At 42.0% G+C, this 17,910-nt stretch overlaps 1 protein-coding gene across 12 annotated transcripts in view; it reads right to left on the reverse strand.

The window, feature by feature from the left end:
- Positions 1–1,814: 1,814 nt before the first annotated feature.
- Positions 1,815–17,910, reverse strand: part of EBF1 (EBF transcription factor 1) — a 402,659-nt gene continuing 386,563 nt past the window's right edge. For 7 of the 12 annotated variants that reach the window (XM_004042913.5, XM_019028343.4, XM_055387312.2 and 4 more), the window contains exons 15-16: positions 13,810–14,004; positions 1,815–5,023 (exon numbers count right to left, since the gene is read on the reverse strand). In XM_004042913.5, coding sequence (XP_004042961.1) covers positions 4,992–5,023; positions 13,810–14,004 — 227 coding nt within the window. In that variant the 3' untranslated portion in view covers positions 1,815–4,991. Of the gene's footprint in view, positions 5,024–13,397; positions 13,467–13,809; positions 14,005–17,910 lie in introns of all 12 variants that reach the window. The other 5 variants (XM_055387311.2, XM_055387310.2, XM_055387309.2 and 2 more) reach the window with 1 other exon arrangement.

The raw sequence follows: 17,910 nt of genomic DNA on the forward strand, positions 1-17,910 counted from the left end.
GGCGTGAGCCACCGTGCCTGGCCCACCCCCTGATTTTTTAACCAGCATAGCCCCTATGAACAAATATGGGGCTGTGAGTTTATGAGCCTTGCCATAGGCCCTACAGGCAGGAACTATGACCCATTTGCTTAGTGTACCTGGCAGCTAGCACAGTACCAGGCACGTGGTAGGTGCTCAGGACATGTTCTGAATTGAACTCCCAAGCCCCACAGTTTCATTGTGCACATCTGCACACTCCATTCACATAATTTTTCTGTTCCTAAACGTACCTTATGTGCTCCAAAGCTCAGTGTTCTTACACCTCCCTCCTTTCCTCTGCCTAAGGGGCCAGGCCCACCTGGTTAGCTCCTGCTGAGCTTTTATACCTCAGCTCAAATGTTACTTTCTCTGGAGCCTTTCCCAGCACTTCAGGTTAAATCAGATCCTGCTGCAATGTACTTTCAGAGCATTCTAGACATTTTCTTCATTACCATGATTCGTTTGTTACAGGCACTTGAGTGGTTGCTTAACGTTCATTTGCCCCACTCAGGTATGAGCTCCAAGTGGGTATAACGTCACCATGGCCCACTGATGTATCACCATGTCTTGCCTAGCACCAGAGGCATAGGAAACGCGCAAAGTTTACAAGCATGAATGAATAAATGAACGATCGAGTGAATGAGCACTTTCAAGAGGTAGCCCTTAAAGATTGTAGGGGCCAGCGTGTCAGAGGTGTGGACGTCAGCTGTGCTCTTTGGAGCATTGTGGCACACCTGTCTCAGCCTGGCCGACCATTCTAGCATAATTTGAATATAAGTGTGTCTTTTCTGAGATGGTGTGCATCCTGAGGAAAGGGGCCTCTTGTTCAATCTTTATCTTCTGCATCTAATACAGGAAACTATATCAAACACAGAATTCAAAAGAAACATATATTGAACGGCCACACTTTTCAGCAAGAGTTCTGTTTCTTTAAAAAGGATGGCAGCTTCTCTAACTTATATATCACTCTCTTTCATTACTCAAATCGGGCTATATTCCAAAGCCGAAACAGTGCCCACCACATGTGACTGTGTTGCAGCCATCCTATCACCTCTGGCCATCAAGTTTCTGTTGGCCTACAGCCTATTTGCTGAGTTTTTGAGGCATTTTACAAGTATCATTAACCTCATCATGTTCAATAACTGTAAAAGTAGGAAAATTATGGAGTGTGCATTTAGACTCATGATTATGATGGAATTTAAAGTGAAACAATTTTACATGAGTAGGTACCTATCTGGTATTTGTGGAATGTTTCACTCCTGTCCAACAGGAAAAGTATCTTATTCATGTGGGGTTAAAAAATATTGATCACAGAAGGCTCAGTTCACACATGCCTCCTCATCAATGAGCCAGGGCACATAATTAGTTGACCAGAAGGCTCGCTGGGATTAATTAGCAGCTGTGTGTGAAAAGCTTGGTTCAGACTTGTAGCACGAAGGATAGGGGTTCTAGAATGGCCACTTCCTGGATTCACAATTCAATCACGTAGGAGGATCTCAGGGCTTGGCTGCTGAAGTTGTTGGGGGCTCTTGGCTCCTATGTGGACCAGCGTGGGCATGTGCACGTCCAGCTACCGCCGGCAGAGGGCAGCAGTACGCTGCGCGTGTTCAATTTGCATCCCAGATTAGCAAATCCCCAAGGACCTACATAAGAAAGAGGGTGTCCCAGCACTACCCTAATTCCTTTTCACTGGGTATCAAGACTGATCTGAGTCATTGCAAACAGAGACCTTTTACATTATGTTGGACTTTGGCTCATCTGAAATAGAGAAATGAATACACAACTAGGAGCTGCCATCACAGACAGGAAGTAACTTTAATTAAATATTGTGAAAGTTGAAAAGTTTTTACAGCTTGAATTTTTGCAAAAAAAAAAAAAATTATAACAATCTCTACAGTAGTTAGTTAGGTTCTCTAACAATTGAACTGTACAGTGTGTGTCTATTCAAAAAGTTTTGATAAGAAGGTGAAAGGTTAGTAGATTTAGAGATGACTTCATTTAAGCTGCATCCTAGTACAATGTGAGGCCAGGGCAATGTTATGCAATCCAGTCATCCAGAAGCTGTATTTTTCCCCCAACACTGAAATCTTAATTTAATTCTTCATTTCATTTTCTTCTTAAAGCCATATTCTGTATTTAGGGGAACATCTTTTATTTGTAAAACTTTTGTGGAGAAGAAAGAGGATCAGAGGGCCAGAATGTCTTTTCATCTAATCAATAGAAATAGAAGCAACAAAACACAAATTATACACATTTTAAAGGCTCTTTGGACTTTCAAGAAGAGTTCTAACCACTGCACATGGCTGACAGATGGGTAGTGTCTGTTGTCAAGGTCTAAGCCGGACACCTTCCCGGCTGACCATTCATTCCTTCAGAAACAGTTAAGGGGCTCACCAGACAAAATATGGCTTTAACTTGTGTACATCTTCAGGCCAGCGCTTACCACGCAAATTCAGATAACCTTTCTGAGTACCGAGAAGCAATGCGTCCACCTTGCTTACATTTTCCAGTTTTTTTTATTATTATTAGTCATCATTATTATTTCTCACCATGAAAAACAGCTTTCCTCCCTCCCTTACCCTCCCACAACTCCCCTCCCCCACCCACCCCAACCCATAAAAATCGCACTCTTGACAGTCTAGTGAAAACCATTGCAAAATCCATATGGGGGCATGCACAGTTGCAGCATTGTTGTAAATGATTTCTTGCTCTACTAGAAAAAGTTACATTGTCTTAAGGTAACAAAACAGTTCTTTTGTGCTTTTCGATTTGTTTTTTTTTTTTTTCTTTTTTTCTTTTTCTTTTTCTTAGAATGTTAGTGATGACTGACAGTTCTGGTGCACAGTTACAATGTACAAGTGAAATGAATATGATTTGCATTGTTAAGGCATCCAATCTGCTGGTTTATATTTATGTGAAAGACAGAGGAAATATACAAGCAGACTTAAGAAAGAAAGTATGTTCATTGATTTCTATGAAGTTTCTCCCTAGAATTTAATGCACAAAATGCGTCACTCCGAAGGGAGAGATTCCATGCATATTAATAGAGTAAAACAGCATTAGGGTTGTTTTGTAAGCTTCCAAAGCAAAGGATACATTTTTTTTTTAATCTACTGAACTAAATACTACAAGAATAATATGCTACTTTTTTTTTTTTGCCATATATTGGAAAAAACTTCTTAACTTACAAATAATACAAAAATAGACAATGACTTTTGGGTGGAAATTAAAAAAACTGAAGCATGGTTTATAACAATACTAAAAATAACTATAAATGAAATGTTTAAAAATCACATTGAAACAGCTAATACAAGTGTAGGTGACCAAACAAATACACACTTTTCACATAGCAAACATACACAATAAAATAAATTGGGGGTGGAAGGAAGAGGAAGAAGGGAAAAGCAATGTACAAATTCGAAAGATAAATACATTATTTATATGGATATTTTACAAAATCCCCTTTAAAACAAAAAGCCTTTTAATTAACTTTGCAAGTATGTGCAAGCTAAAGGTAGTGAGCTTTTTTCTTTGCAAAATACGCAGTAAAATCTTTTTGTGATATTGAAAAAATGTCTTAAGACATTAAAATGTATAAATAGAACAACAACTTTGGCAAAAAATCACAAAAAAAATCTACAGTATTTATAACTACATACAAAAACATAAGAGCAAAGAAAAAAATATCAGGCAAATGCATCCTCAGAGCTTTGCTGCATCTTTGCTATTAATTCTTATTTTTAAGAACACTTCCCAGATAATGAGAGCAAAAATTCCCATAGAACAGAAAACTATGTTTTGGAGGTCTCAACCTTCTTTTCCTTTCCCCACCCCGGGTTCCCTTTAACTTTTAATTCCAAAGCACTTAACCTGTTGTTTCAATCTATTATGTTACAAATGGTAAGGGTCGACTGATAGAGGCAGTATCTTGAATGGGAAAATCGAAAATACCTGCCACGTTGCTTTTATCAACTTTTGGAAGATAGGTATGAAGTCGGCATTTAGGACGAGTAAACTTTAAACTTGCAAATGGGGGAGCGTACGTGAGGTTTTGGCTTGTTAACTGGAGGGCAGAGTGTGGAATTCTGTGCCTGGACCCTGTTCCATGAAGTCTCAAAGGAGATTCTCACACAGTATGTGTGCCACCAAGCTCTCGAGAGGCCATCGGCTTCAGAAGAAACGGACTTAAGTAAAAGGAGAGAATGAGATCAGATTTAAATATGCAGTTTTAACAATCTGTCTAGAGGCACTGGATTTTCGAGTAGAGGGAAAAATGTGATCACTTACATCGCGTTTTAACTTTCCAGGCTGCATTTATTTACACAGTTACTTAAGACAACAATACAAAAGAGATAAATAAGCTTGCACTGCTAAGGGGTGGCATGTTAAGTTAGATATTGAAAATGCACTGTCTGAGCTAACTACCATTTGATATGCTTTAAGGCGCAAAAGCCGACCCTTAGTTTTTCTAAAAAATCTAACTGGCATTCCTATTCTGTCCCATACAAGCTTTTTTTTTTCCTTTTTTTCTTTTTTTTTTTTTTTACTTTTTTGTAAATATCACCACTTCATTCTTCCTTTACACAGCTTTAAAAACATCATAAATTAAAACATGGAGTCTTATTTATAGTGTCCCTTGTATAGAGCTTTACGGTTTATAAAAGACAAATGATTGCAGAATTGAGCTTAAAAAAAAAAAAGAAAAAGAAAAAGTGGGTTTGCTTTTGTCAATACAGAATAAATATATCCCCCAAATACTTGGGAGGTACAACTTTAACCAACACCCTGCACTTGCAGATCCCTCTTCCAATTTCAGTATTTGCAAGGTCGGTGATTTTGTTTAAAAATCTGCAGTTATTGTGATTCCTCTTAAAAAGGCCTGAGTTAAAAGTTCCACTCTGGGACTTGTATCAGATTACTCTCTGTAGCAGAATCCAACCTCTTCATTAATACAATTCTTCAAGGCAATTCTTTCACATAGGAGGAACAATCATGCCAGATATCGCTATGAAAGAGAAGACAGAAGTCAATGGTTTTTTTGCGTTCAAACTTCTCACTGAGAAAAATAATGAAGACTTAAAAAAAAAAAAAACACCCACACACAACTATGTTGTTCGACTATTAGCCACAAATTTGCTCTCATCTTCTCTGGAATGAATTTTCGTTATAAAATATACATGTGCTTTATTAAAAATTATAATAAATCAGCATGGGTATGTGTCTTTAACAGAACAAAATATCCTAAACATCTCTCCAAATCTGATTTCAATTTTAAGGCATAACTGGAAAGTTGCATAGTTTGAATACCACTGGGAAAGTTGCAGCTTCGAACCTTGCAAAATAGTGAGAATTTTCACTTTGTCACTCTTTTTTCCCTCCCCTTCACATCCAAAATATAAATAAGTGGTCCATCCAAACTGCAAGCAATTTCTACAAAAACCTTGGCATTCCCTATCCTCTGTATTAGCACAAAAACTAAGCCACAGAGCAGAAATCTTGAGTGCCTTTGCTTAGGTCCTTAAGCTGGGAGAAGGAAATGCCAGCTACAGCAGGCCTTGTTCACTGGGAACATAAAGTTGGGAGAAAGCATAGCTGGGAGGAGAAGACAGGTTTGCATGAAACTGCAGAATGTCTTCCATATCACGGCTTCACTCAACATTTCGGGAGTGATCTGACCATATTTCCTAGAAAACTGTAGCCTGGGGAAGCTGGAGTGAGATCCTGGGAAAAAAGAAGCCTGTTTGAGGTAACGAAAAGTTGTTGAAAGCATTCAAAGCTAGGAGGTCGCAGATAGTGGTATTTAGAGAACACAGAATCAGATAGGCCTGAGTCCCACCTCTGGCTTTTCTGCTGTGAAGCTCAGCTTCTGTAGCTAGAATCACAGCAACACTTAGGGTTATTGGACAGGTGAATAAAATGACACATGCAAAGTGCTTAGCCTGGGTTCAGCTCCTAGTGAGGACCTGATAGAGGTTAGCTGCTGGGATTTTTAACCCATCACTTCTGCTACTAAACTAGCTGTGTGACCTTGTGTTAATTGCTTAACTTCTCTGAGTTGTATTTGCTCTTATGTCAAATAGGCACCATCCCATGTGGCACACTTTGTGTGATTGCTGGGAAGAATAAAAGGATAACTAAGAAAATTAAAACAGGGTGGCACCTTTGAAACATGTCAAGGTGAGAGAGATGGTGACATTACAAGCAAGGGGCAGCCGTCTTTGGCTCCCAATGACGGTTGAGTGTCTTGTCAGGCAGAGAGAGTCATTGCTTTCTTTTTATGGCAAATCTAAACGTAAATTAGTGTTCTTGTCAGTGATGACTGTGTCTAGGAAGTGGCCCTCTTAGTTTACTATTCTGGAAGAATGTGCCTTTAAAAAAAAAAAAAGCGAACCCCAGTACCACAAATCCTGCAAGTGGACACAGGGAGGCCACCCTGGGCCCTTAGCCCCAAGACCCCCACGTTCCTCCGGCTTCCCCACCCCCACCCCTGGTATTTTAGATTCAATTAAAACGAAACCCAAAAAGTATTTTGCCAAACACTTTTTCAGTTAATTTTTAAACCCATCTGTATTCACAAGGAAATTCAATCCACATGTTTCTGATTCATTTACACGTAAATCATCCAAATGTTGTTTTGCAAGAGCCTTTTTGCAGCCCAAAAGCTCCTGGAGTCCTTTCCGTAAGCCCTCATAAGCCTTTTTTTCTTAGAAACAGGAAGTTGTCTTTTGCCAAATGCAGACCAACTTAAACCCCCAAAGACTTGAGATCAGTTGGAAATGCAGTCCCCCTAAGATTCAAGGGAGCCCTAGGTTTGACTGAGATCAGGAGCTCAGTATTTCAATCCAAGCCTTAACTGGAGAATTTGAGATGCTATCGCTCCAAAGGCAAGGAGGCGCAGGGGAGTCTTTGCTGTGTGACAGCCCAGCATGGCTCTGCCTCCCCAAGGATCTTTTCATCCGGGCTGGAGGTGGGTCCAGGCACCTTTATTAAAGACAGCGGGAGTTTTAAGCCTGTGGCAAAAGGTGCAAGTCTACTTTCGCTTTCCACCAAAATCTATTCTGCGTGCCTGGCATTAAAGAGCAGTTCCCTATAGTATAGTCACACAACTTAGGCAGTATCAATATGATTCAAAGCAAAGGAAAAAGCTAATTTGGTTGGTGGGTCCAGCCAACATTTATTAGCTGGTCTGTGAAAACATCCCATTTGAATGGCCAGAATTAAAAAAAAAAAAAAAAAAATCTAAGCAGGCTTTTGGTACCCAAATAGTGTGTTAGATCAACTAGATTAAGCCTCCACTTAGGGCCACATTAAAAGTTCTAAAGCAAAGCTAACTGATGTACCAGTTCATAGTTAACAGCGCTTTTTATTTTGGACCACTGGGGCTGCAAACTCCAGCATCCCAAGAGCCCAGGCTGCGAACAGCAGTGAGTGAATCCCCTGGGTGGGTAAGTGAGGATGGAGGTGATGATGCCAAGGGCATGCCTGGGCAGTGACTCAGCTCCCACCAAATGCCACTGGGCAGGAATGCCTGCTCACAGCCACTGATCTTCTCAAATGTTTCAAGAGAAGCTAGAGATTTAGATTTTGTTTTTTTAAAAAAATGAAATAGCCAAGTTTATACATGATAGCACAAAATTGAAATTAAAAACAAATATATGGGTCTAGGGGGTGGGTTTGGCCCACTCCTACTTTCCTACCTCGCCTTCATCAGCCCACAGACTTCTCTGAGAGTCTAATGGGAGCTATGGAACCTCTCTTCAAAAGAGGTTGTGATGTCTTGGCACACAGTGCTGAGTATCCTCATGGGGAATCTTCATGTACCCCACTTGGGCAAGACAGCATGCCACAGCATTTCTGGAACATTCTAAGGCCCAAGTTGCCTACACCCAGAATTTTGCATGTAATATCAAAGCATTACTGTTCTCTAAATCCCAATCATGACTTCCTAAACTCCAAGGGCAGAACCCTTGCGGTTGAGTAAATTATGGGAAAAGATCCCTGCCTGTGGCCTCTGAGCCTAGATACCTCCAAAGAGGCCCTTTTAATAGAGAAACTCCACTGCAAAACTGCCTGAAGATCTTGAGTTTTAGGAGTTGTTTTTCTTATATCTGTGCTGCAATCTGAAGATTATGTGGGTGAGAGGGATGGGTGTCTGGAGCTTGGAATGTTCCAGAAATGCCATTGGCATGCTAACTTGCCCAAGTGGAGTGCATAAAGATTCCCATGAGGACACCACCCTCTCAGCACCATGTGTGCCAAGACATCACAAGACCATGGTGGCTCTGCCATTTTCCCCAGCAGCTGGATGATCATGTTCTCTGACAGAACCTCAGAAAACTATTGCTTTGAGAGGCAATGCATTTTTCATTACCGTTTCCACATTTTTGATAAAAACAAAGACAAAGTTCTGCAGAGCTGGGAGGGTTTGTAGTGAGAGGGTGGAATGTGGTTGTCCCCAAACCACCAGATGTGTAAGAATTATGAGCTAATCACTCGGGAGGCTGAGGCAGGAGAATGGCATGAACCTGGGAGGCAGAGCTTGCAGTGAGCCGAGATTGCGCCACTGCACTCCAGCCTGGGCTACAGAGTGAGACTCCTTCTCAAAAAAAAAAAAAAGAATTATGAGCTAATCAGGAACAGTGGGGTAAGTGAGTGGGTAAATCTTGCACCGACTGAATATGTGCATGGAAAAAATGACGATTCCATAGGATTTGGTCCTGGGCTGCATGATATCTAGGGTTGAGAAGAGCCAGCCTGAGCTTCAGCAAGGTGGAAAAGAAAAAACATCAGTATATGGATACTATTTTTGTGAAATTACTCTGGCCTTTTTGTTTTTAATTTTTCATGCATAGACTGTCCAGGACATGGCTAAGGTTTGGAATCACTACATCAGCGGGGGTTCCAATGGCATGTAACAGCCTTCTTGGGGATGGCTCTGTCTTGAATAAATGAAGTCCTCTGAGGCCTAAATTGCCTGAAACCCAAGCTCTAAGCAGCAAAAGCTTCAGGAGAAGGGAGAGGACATCTCCATGGACAAAGACTGAGCATAGTTGGTGACTCAAGTCTTTGGCTCTGGAAAACAGACACACTTAGGTAGTCTGGGACCAGGATTTATCAATTACTTCACCTGCATAAGAATAGAAAGAGGTATCTCTGCATTTTTCTCTTTAAATCCAAAATACAGTTGCATTTTCCAAAGTTTTTCATATGACATTAAGTGTTCTTAACATGCAGAAAAGGACTCTGTAGGCAAACAAGTTTGCCAAACTAAATGAAATAGTCATTTTTATTTAACTGCAGGATGCCCCAGAGACTTTAATTGTGGATCTCCAAGATAGTGATCCAGGGAGTACCACATTCTAAATTTTTTTGACTACCATATTTTTATTTTTTAACAGGACATTTTATGAGGCTCCAGAAGTTGAGACTAGAGTTGCTTTTAAAAAAAAAAAAAACCCTCAGATATATGGTAACTTTTCAAACGTTTTATCTACCTGGGAGACAAAGCCAGCTGGAATCATGATAGAATCTGTGAATCCTACTGGTCACCGCATGTTATCCAGGACATGTCTGCCTCTGCTTCTTGGCTAAAAGTGCCCCTTGCCCCCATCTCCCTGGCTCTGAATCCCACTTGTTCCTCCTTGAGCCTGTTCTGAATTCTCCTTCATCTTTCCTTCCTCTGTACTTCCACAGCTGGGTGCCCAGCGTTTCCCAGACAGATCTTCCTTATTTACTTTGGTGTCATGTCTCCCCTAATACAGGGAAAAAGATTTCGAGGGCAGGATTTTGTAGCCCTCTTGTGCCTAACCTAGTGACTTGAATATAGAAATGTAATATAGCATAGGGGCTTAACATAGTCCAGTCAATCTGTCTGGGCTTAAAGCCCAGGCTTCCTTGTTTGCTAGTTGTGTAAATGGGGACAAGCCACCTTAGCTTCAATCTCAGTTTCTGCATCTGTATAACAGGGACAATAGACAAGCTACCTTAAGGGTGGTTGGGAGCCAGGCTGGGAATAAGCCCTCCTAGTCAGTGGCTGTGTTCACCATTATCACCACCATGTGACATGGCCGTGCTTAGTTCTTGGGGAATAAACATGCGTGTAGTAACCAGAGGAGACTAAGGGAATGCTGCTGGGGAAGAGGTCTTTTAGGAGTAGGCTTTAAAAAACAGAACCATGCACAGTTAACAGAGTGGTAGTTGGAGGTAAATAGGCCTTGAAAACACTTAAATGGCCTAAATGTGGCACCTCTAATCTTGTTGACATGGGCAATTTGCTTAACCAAGTCTTCCTAGTCATTTAACCTGTCTTAATGATCACAATTCTGAACTAGGTGGGTCCCAATGAAGTAGGTGCTACTGTAACATTGAAAAGGAAAAAGGTGGAATAGAACACTTCAGGGATCCTTACACCAATTCCATAACCTGCCTACATCCTTTTTTTTTTTTTTTTTTATGGTAGAAATAGTTTGGAAAGTTAAAGATGAAGTAATTCTCTGAATGTCACCTTTCTCAGGGAAAACTGTGGCTCAAGCAAGAGTGCCCTGAAAAACTGGTGCCCACCTAAGGCTGGGTCCTCTTTGCCCTGCTGGAGATTGTGTGAAGAGGGTAAAGAGGCAAGTCCCAGAGTGTGGGCCCCACCTGCCAGCACAGCACCTGGGGGTGCAGTGGGCAGAAAGAAGAGCTTAAAGTGAGATGTTTACATTAATTTGACTTTAATTTCTCCATTCGTATGTCCATCACTGACATCTCAAAAGTAGGGATATTTGGTGTATGACAGTACGAGCAAACCAAAAACCATTTTCTTTCTTTCTGTCTTTCTTTTTGAAACAGTCTTGCTCTGGAGTGCAGTGGCACGATCTCGGCTCACTGCAACCTGTCTCCCAGGTTCAAGTGATTCTCCTCCCTCAGTCATCCTAGTAGCTAGAACTACAGGCCGCACCACCAGGCCCGGCTAATTTTTGTATTTTTAGTAGAGACGAGGTTTCACCATGTTGGCCAGGCTGGTCTCAAAGACCTGACCTCAGGTGATCCACCCGCCTCAGCCTCCCAGAGTGCTGAGACTGCAGGTGTGAGCCACCACACCCAGTCCATTCTTTTTATAGTTGTTGTTTTATCATGCTCAATAGTCAGGGCATGGGATAGGGGAAAATCCAAAAAAGTCTCCTTGACATTTGTTCAATCAGAAGGAAAGGGCAGTGTCGTCCACAACAGTGAATCCAGCACAAGCTGTGTCCCTGAATCAGACCTCAAACCTCCCACACTGTGGCCCTGTGTTAGGAAAGGTGACAGAGAGGCACAGACTCAGCAGTTATTCAGAGAAATGGGGACAGTCTCTGTACTTTCGGGATCTGTAATTGGGTAAGAATTGAGTTGGAAAATCCCTGGGAGGACAAATGCACAAACTTTGTATATATCCCTGTCCTGAAGCCATTTCATCATGACTTAAACAGGCACATACCCTCATCCAGATCCTGGCTTTCAGGTGATAACCAGATCTCCTGAAACCCAGGAAGTCATAAGATCTGGGCCCAGCCCCTGTTTCCAACCACTTCCTGCTCCTTCCTAGGACCACAGGGCATGAGAAAACATCGGGCCTCCTGGGAGCTGCCCACTTCTGTCACTGTTGGCCTATGATAGAGCCACTGACCTTCCAATAGTGGGGGCCTTTTCTTCTCCAGTGCTTCCCGTCAACTGCTGATTATAAACCCCATCATATCTTGTTTCTGATGTCAAATCTATGTTTAGCAAGGGCTGAGATTGGCAGCTCAAGAATGGTAAATTTCTGCTTTCCATATGTATGATCATTATTTAAACCTATTATAAGTTATATTCGCTCAAGCATTATATCCCTAGTTTGCCAGCTGGAGGTGTACTGAGGGTGAAAAAGCATTATTTTTAGCTGAAAGAGAATGAGATTTGCAGGAATGGGTGGCTCTACTTTGTGGAGGTGGGCATTTTCTATCATGAGTAATATTGCCTGAAATGCAGTTGCACAGGCACGCTTTTTTTTTTTTTTTTCCTCTTTCCTGTAAGAAGATGGATTTGCCACTGTATGTTAGAGTGGGGAAGAGCGGCGTGCTCTGTGGGGCGCTGAGTCTGGGCTGTGCTGGGCAGTTTTGCAAGCAGGGTTCTGAGGAGTATTTTGAAGAGTCCTTCTGGAGGCAGAAAGACAACGTGATCAGGTGCTCAGGCTCTGGGGTCACATGGCTTGGGTTCCAGTTTAGCTGTACTATTTACTAGCCATGTGACCTGGATCAAATTGAGCCTCAAGTTTCCCATCTGTACAATGGGACTAGTGCTGACATCATATGGTCTTCAGGAGAATCACTATATGCTCATCATAATGTAAAGCATCCAGCACACAGTATGTGTAGACAAGTAGAAATATGCATGTATTTGTACATAAGAAACAGGGCTGAGATATCCCAGACATGTGCACTGCCTTCCTCACCCCTCCCTGACTTCCAGGCTGACCTTCATCAGTGAGGTGCCAGCCACCAAGGGAAGACACTGTGGGAAACTTTGTATGGCTGGGCTTAAGGGCACAGACTCTGATGGGGCTTACATTCATCTCCACCGTTTAACCGACTATGTCTGTGGTCAGGTATTTACCCTCTTTAAGCTTCCATTTTATCATTTGCACAATGAAGACCATAATGGCCCTCATACTTTAGGAAGATGTGAGGATTAAATGGTATAAAATCTGCTCCATGCATAGGACAGCCCCAGGTACACTGTTCAGTGCTCAATAAATGGTGGTTGACTAGTTTACTAATCTTATCTCCCTACCAGCTGCCTTAGGAACCCTGGCTATGTCTCTTTTAGCACCTCTGAATAATAAAGTATTTAGGAGATGAATGTTTGAGTCTGAGTTTGAAGCCAGCTTCTGCCATGTATCAGCTGTTAAAAGTCAGGCAATTTCATAACCTCTCTAACCTTTAGTTTTCTCATCTGTCAAGTAGGAGATATGAGTACCTACCACACAATCCTGCTGGGGGCAATGAATGAGGTTGTGCAGGTCTCAACATATGACACACAACACAGTGCTAAGCTCATAAGAAAAATGTAAGAAATGGTGTGCTCAGTTTTAAAAGGTGGGTAACCTTTTATTCTTAATGAAAAGGTCATCTCAACTCTTAGCAACTATTTTATTTTCCACATGCAATGGTGGGAAAGTGATTGAACAATTTTAGTATGAATCAGAATACTCTAGTGGTGTTCTGGGGTTTCTTAATCCCAGTAGGAAGTCTTTGGCCTTTGGTCTATGATGATCTAACTTCAGGGCTCTGATCAAGTTATGGCTCACCCCCTCCCTGTTATCAGCCCCACACACGTTCACTCTGACACAGGCAACAGGAAGGGAAGGTTGAGTGACCTACTTCAGGAGAAGGCCAGTCCCGGGAGAGACCCTGCACTGGAGAACTTGCTAGAGTCCACAAAAGACTGATCTGATAATGGCGACCACAGGGAGTGAAAGAGGAGAAAAGAGAAATGATGCTGTTAGTCAGTAGAAACAGTATTCCCAAGCAAATCCCGGGCCTGAGCAGAATTGCTGAAGTTGGAATGAGGACTTCTTGAGTACCTCCAGCAGAGGAGAAATGAGTATGGCCAAGGGCCAAGGGCCAGGGCTGAGGAGAGCAAAATACAAAGGAACAGAAGAGATGAGGGCAGAGAGAATCAGGCAGGGCCCAAGGCTGATCCCCTCAGCAATGGTGATGCATCTGCTTCAGGCCCTGGGAGGGTGAAGTCAGGGCATTGAATCTGGATTGGCAGGTGGGGCCTGGGGCTTACCTTGCAGGCTGTTCCCGTTGGTGCTGGTGCAGGTGGGAGGTGGGGAGGTCTGGGGTCTGACGACTGGTGCAAAAGCACTCTTCTGTTTCACGGCTGAGACCATGTTGGCTGGTGAGAAGGAGAAGATGCCCGAGGAGCTGCTGCAGTTGGAGGGGAGGCTTGTGGAGGAGGCCATGGTGGGGCTGGATGGCACTACTGAGAGGGGCAATGAGAAAGGAGAAATCAGTGCCTTTCATGGCATCCTGAAGCAAAGAAGCTCAGATCCATCCCTCACCCAGCCACCTTGCTCTGCCCTGCTCAGACGATGCTTCCAGCACAAACCTTCCCTGAATTCGCAGGCTCTCATCCACTTTCACTATACAGAACTTAGCACGTGCTACCTTTCATTACTGGAGATCTTTTATGTGTTTATTGTGGGGCCACTGTGTGCCAGGCAGTGTGCTAGGCACTGGGGTCATCAGCAGCAATTGTCATTAAGGGAAAATGACCCCTGGTCATCAGCCCAAGGCACTAACCAATCCAAATGCACGGAGTGCCTTTATGGGGCAGAACACAGAGCCACCATCCTCAGAGTATTCCAGGCCAGGAAACAAAAGTGCAACACCCTCTTATGAGGGAGAGAGTAGCACAAAACAGTGAAAAAGGTGAACATAGCCATCTCAGTGGAGGCAGGGAAGGGAAATCAGAGAAGACTTCATAGAAGAGGTATCAGGGGATGCATCCCAGGTAGACCCTAAACTAAGGTTCTAGGAAAGGGGCTGGGGTAGGGGGAACAGGAAGAAGCCAGCTTGAGAGGATGGCCACCAGACTGCCACATGCAGCATTTGTGAAAAATGCAGAACTCTACAAGTTCCAAATTCTTTATAACCGCCATGGGATATACATGAATGTTTGGGAATTAATAAGCAGTAGGATCAGAGCCTTACATAAATACTCACAGTTTGGTAGTAGTAGGGATGCAGATAACCAATGATGGGAAAACTCTGGCAACTCAGAGAAAACCTAGCAGCTTGGGGATATGAAAGAGCTTGGTAGACGTACATTCTCTACCGACCATGATCCTCTTGGCCTGGCCTCTCATCTTTTGTTCCAGGTTAATAATCTCTCGGTTACTTTAGGAGACAGAGATTTCACATACGCTAAGTCAAGACTAATATTTTCATACACTTGCTTTCTATTTCCTCCATTTCCTGCAGGAAAGTATGTATCCTAGATATTTCTTCTATGTTATTATTTTTTCACACAACTTAATAAAACATCAGATATTGTTTTATCATTCACAAGAATCTTCACGTCTTTTTCATCTTGTCATGGGCAATGCAACCTTAAGTCGGGGCCTATCACATATATTTTTTTTTTTACAACCGAGGAAGTGAAGCAAGCTGGGACTCAGAAAGTAGTGTAGCAGCTAGCCCAAGGGCCATAGCTAGAATGCGCTGAAGCAAGGAATCACGCCCAAATTTGGAGCTCTTTCTGCTAAGCTACCCTGCAAAGGAAACAGATCTCCAGGGGGAAAAGCCTCGTTCCCATGAGCCCACCAGAGTCGAAGGAGCTGTTTGGGTGGCCTTATCCTTTGCAAAGTGGGAATCCAATTGGTCATAGGCAACAATTGCCATCAGGGGAAAATGACCCCTTCTAATCAGTCCAAGGCACTACCCAATCCACACGCACTGAGTGCTTTATGGGGCAGAATGCAGAGCCACCATCCTCAGAGTTTTCACAAACATTTTCTAAACTGTACTTTTTCTTTTAATGAGGCCAGCATTTTTATACATCTCTTAGGATTTGTAAATGTGAAAATACGCTCAATAATAACACCCATTTAAATTGCAAAACTCCTGCACTGGAGGTTTGATTTTTAAATATTCGTAGACTTGAAATCCTGCTGGTTCACTGAGGAAGGCAATTAATCTCATTGGCAAATGCGATCATTATGTGTATTTAGAGGTGGGGAGTTTTGGGGTGGTGGGCCAGTTAACAGAGGTAGAGGTAAAATATAGTCAAGCAGCTCCATTTGTTATAACATTATTAGTTATCAGCCACCACACCAGAAAGTGTGTTCACCAGTGGAATGTCTTATTTTTTTATTCCATCGGAATTTTTCAACATGAGTGCTTTATGAATAATTAAATATTATGGAGGCAAAAATTCAAATCAACTGGGCTTTGTGTTTATTGTTTTATTTGCATTTGTGCAGATAAAGCCGTCCCATCTGAGAGCATATTTGAGAATTTAATACTATATTTGTGAGCACTGAGAAAATCAATTAATGGAAATTAAATGTTCAAAGTTTCACAGTCTGACAGATGCAATCTCAGGCTGAAGCGGCTGAGTGTCTGCACAGGCTTGGGGAGGAGAGCATTCCAAGCCCCTAAATTGAATTGCTGCCATATAGCAATTAGTTTATTGATTTAATTAAGAATGCCACCTTTTAATTTTCAGGTCATGATCGAAACATTTTCTGACTGAATAAATGGGAGAACACTGAAATTATAGATCTCTATGAGAAACAATCTTTTGATAAATCAAAATCTAATGTGAAACTGATCCTAAACATCGACTTGTGAGTAGACAGACATAATATATGCAGATTATTTGGGGAGTTGTAAATGTTCAACAAACTGCTGATTCCAAACTAAGTTGAAATGTGTAATTTTGTGGACCTTGAGCAGAAAAATTCACCCAGAAAGTAAAAGTCTGTAAGCACATTTTCAGAAATAACTTCTCTTACAGGGCAAGAATGATCTTTCCTCTTTCAAAGAACTAGAACAATCCATACTTTCACTATGAGACAGGGCATCATTTGCTGTATTTTTAGCCAAGATTCCTTAAGAAATCATGAATATTCTTTAATTTAATGGTACACCTGTCTATCCTTCCACAAATATCTAAGAGTTTGGCCACATTTTACACATCAGAAGAGTCACTCGCAATGTCCAAGATGAACTTCAAAGTCAGAGCGAGATCAAGAGATTGTGAGGACACGGGTTATGACATTTTATAGATAAGGAGGCCGGTTCTCTGAGGTTCTTTAGAAGCAATATAAATGTACCAAAATGTTTTTGTAGGCAAACTTCTTTAAGGCAGAGACAAGGCACCAAAGAACATTTTTTGTATGTGTATGTGGTTTTCTTTTTCTTTTTTTTAATCTTGCCAGATTTCTGGAAAAGTGTTTTGATTTGTTGTTGTTTTAAATATACACCAAACACAAACAAAGGGGAAAAATCCAAGCATTAAAAAATAAAGGAGTCATATGTGTGTTCACCAGTGGAATGTCTTTTTTTATTCCATTGGAATTTTTCAACATGAGTGCTTTATGAATAATTATGAAGGGAGAGAAGTTAGGTTTTAGACTATTGTTACTATGTTATACCAACACCACCACGTTATTATCTTTGCATCACTATGATTATTAGATTTAGTAAATGTGCCTCTATCCATGTGTCTGCCATCAGGACAAGCTCACTGTATGCGTTATCTTCTCTATGTCTCACAACACTGGATGGGGTGGGTGCTAGTTCCTTCCCAGTTTTACAGATGAGAAAATTGAGGCTTGGAGAGGAAATGAACTTGCTTCCTTTTATGTAGCTAAAATAATCAGGTGAAACAAGACAAAACTAATAGATGTTTTGGGATTAAGTAGATGACAAATACGGTGTCCTCATTGTTTATGGGGTTTTTTTGGTTTGCTTTTTTTTTTCTTTGAGACGGAGTCTTGCTCTGTCACCCAGGCACTGGAGTGCAGTGGCACAATCATGGCTCACTGTAACCTTGAACTCCTGGGCTCAAGCAAACCTCCTGCCTCAGTTTCCTGAGTAGCTGGTGGTAACTGATAGAAGTGGGAGTTAGTAACTGGGAGAAGCAGGGGTCAACCCGTCTTCATCTAACTCAGAGCATGGGTTCCTGAAGCGACTTCATACAGCTGCTTTGGATGGTAGCAACATTCTGACTGTTAGGGAGACTTTGTAGGAAGGAAGGTGAGCACTGGAGAGCGGAGATTCCTGCTGGAGACGATGGTGCCTTTAGCACCATCACCCAGGGGAGTGCCTTACAGGAGGGAAAGATGGGGGGCCTCAGACCGAGAAGCCCTGCCCACTGGGC

Source organism: Gorilla gorilla, chromosome 4 (genome assembly GCF_029281585.2).
Source record: "Gorilla gorilla gorilla isolate KB3781 chromosome 4, NHGRI_mGorGor1-v2.1_pri, whole genome shotgun sequence".
Taxonomy (NCBI): domain Eukaryota; kingdom Metazoa; phylum Chordata; class Mammalia; order Primates; family Hominidae; genus Gorilla; species Gorilla gorilla.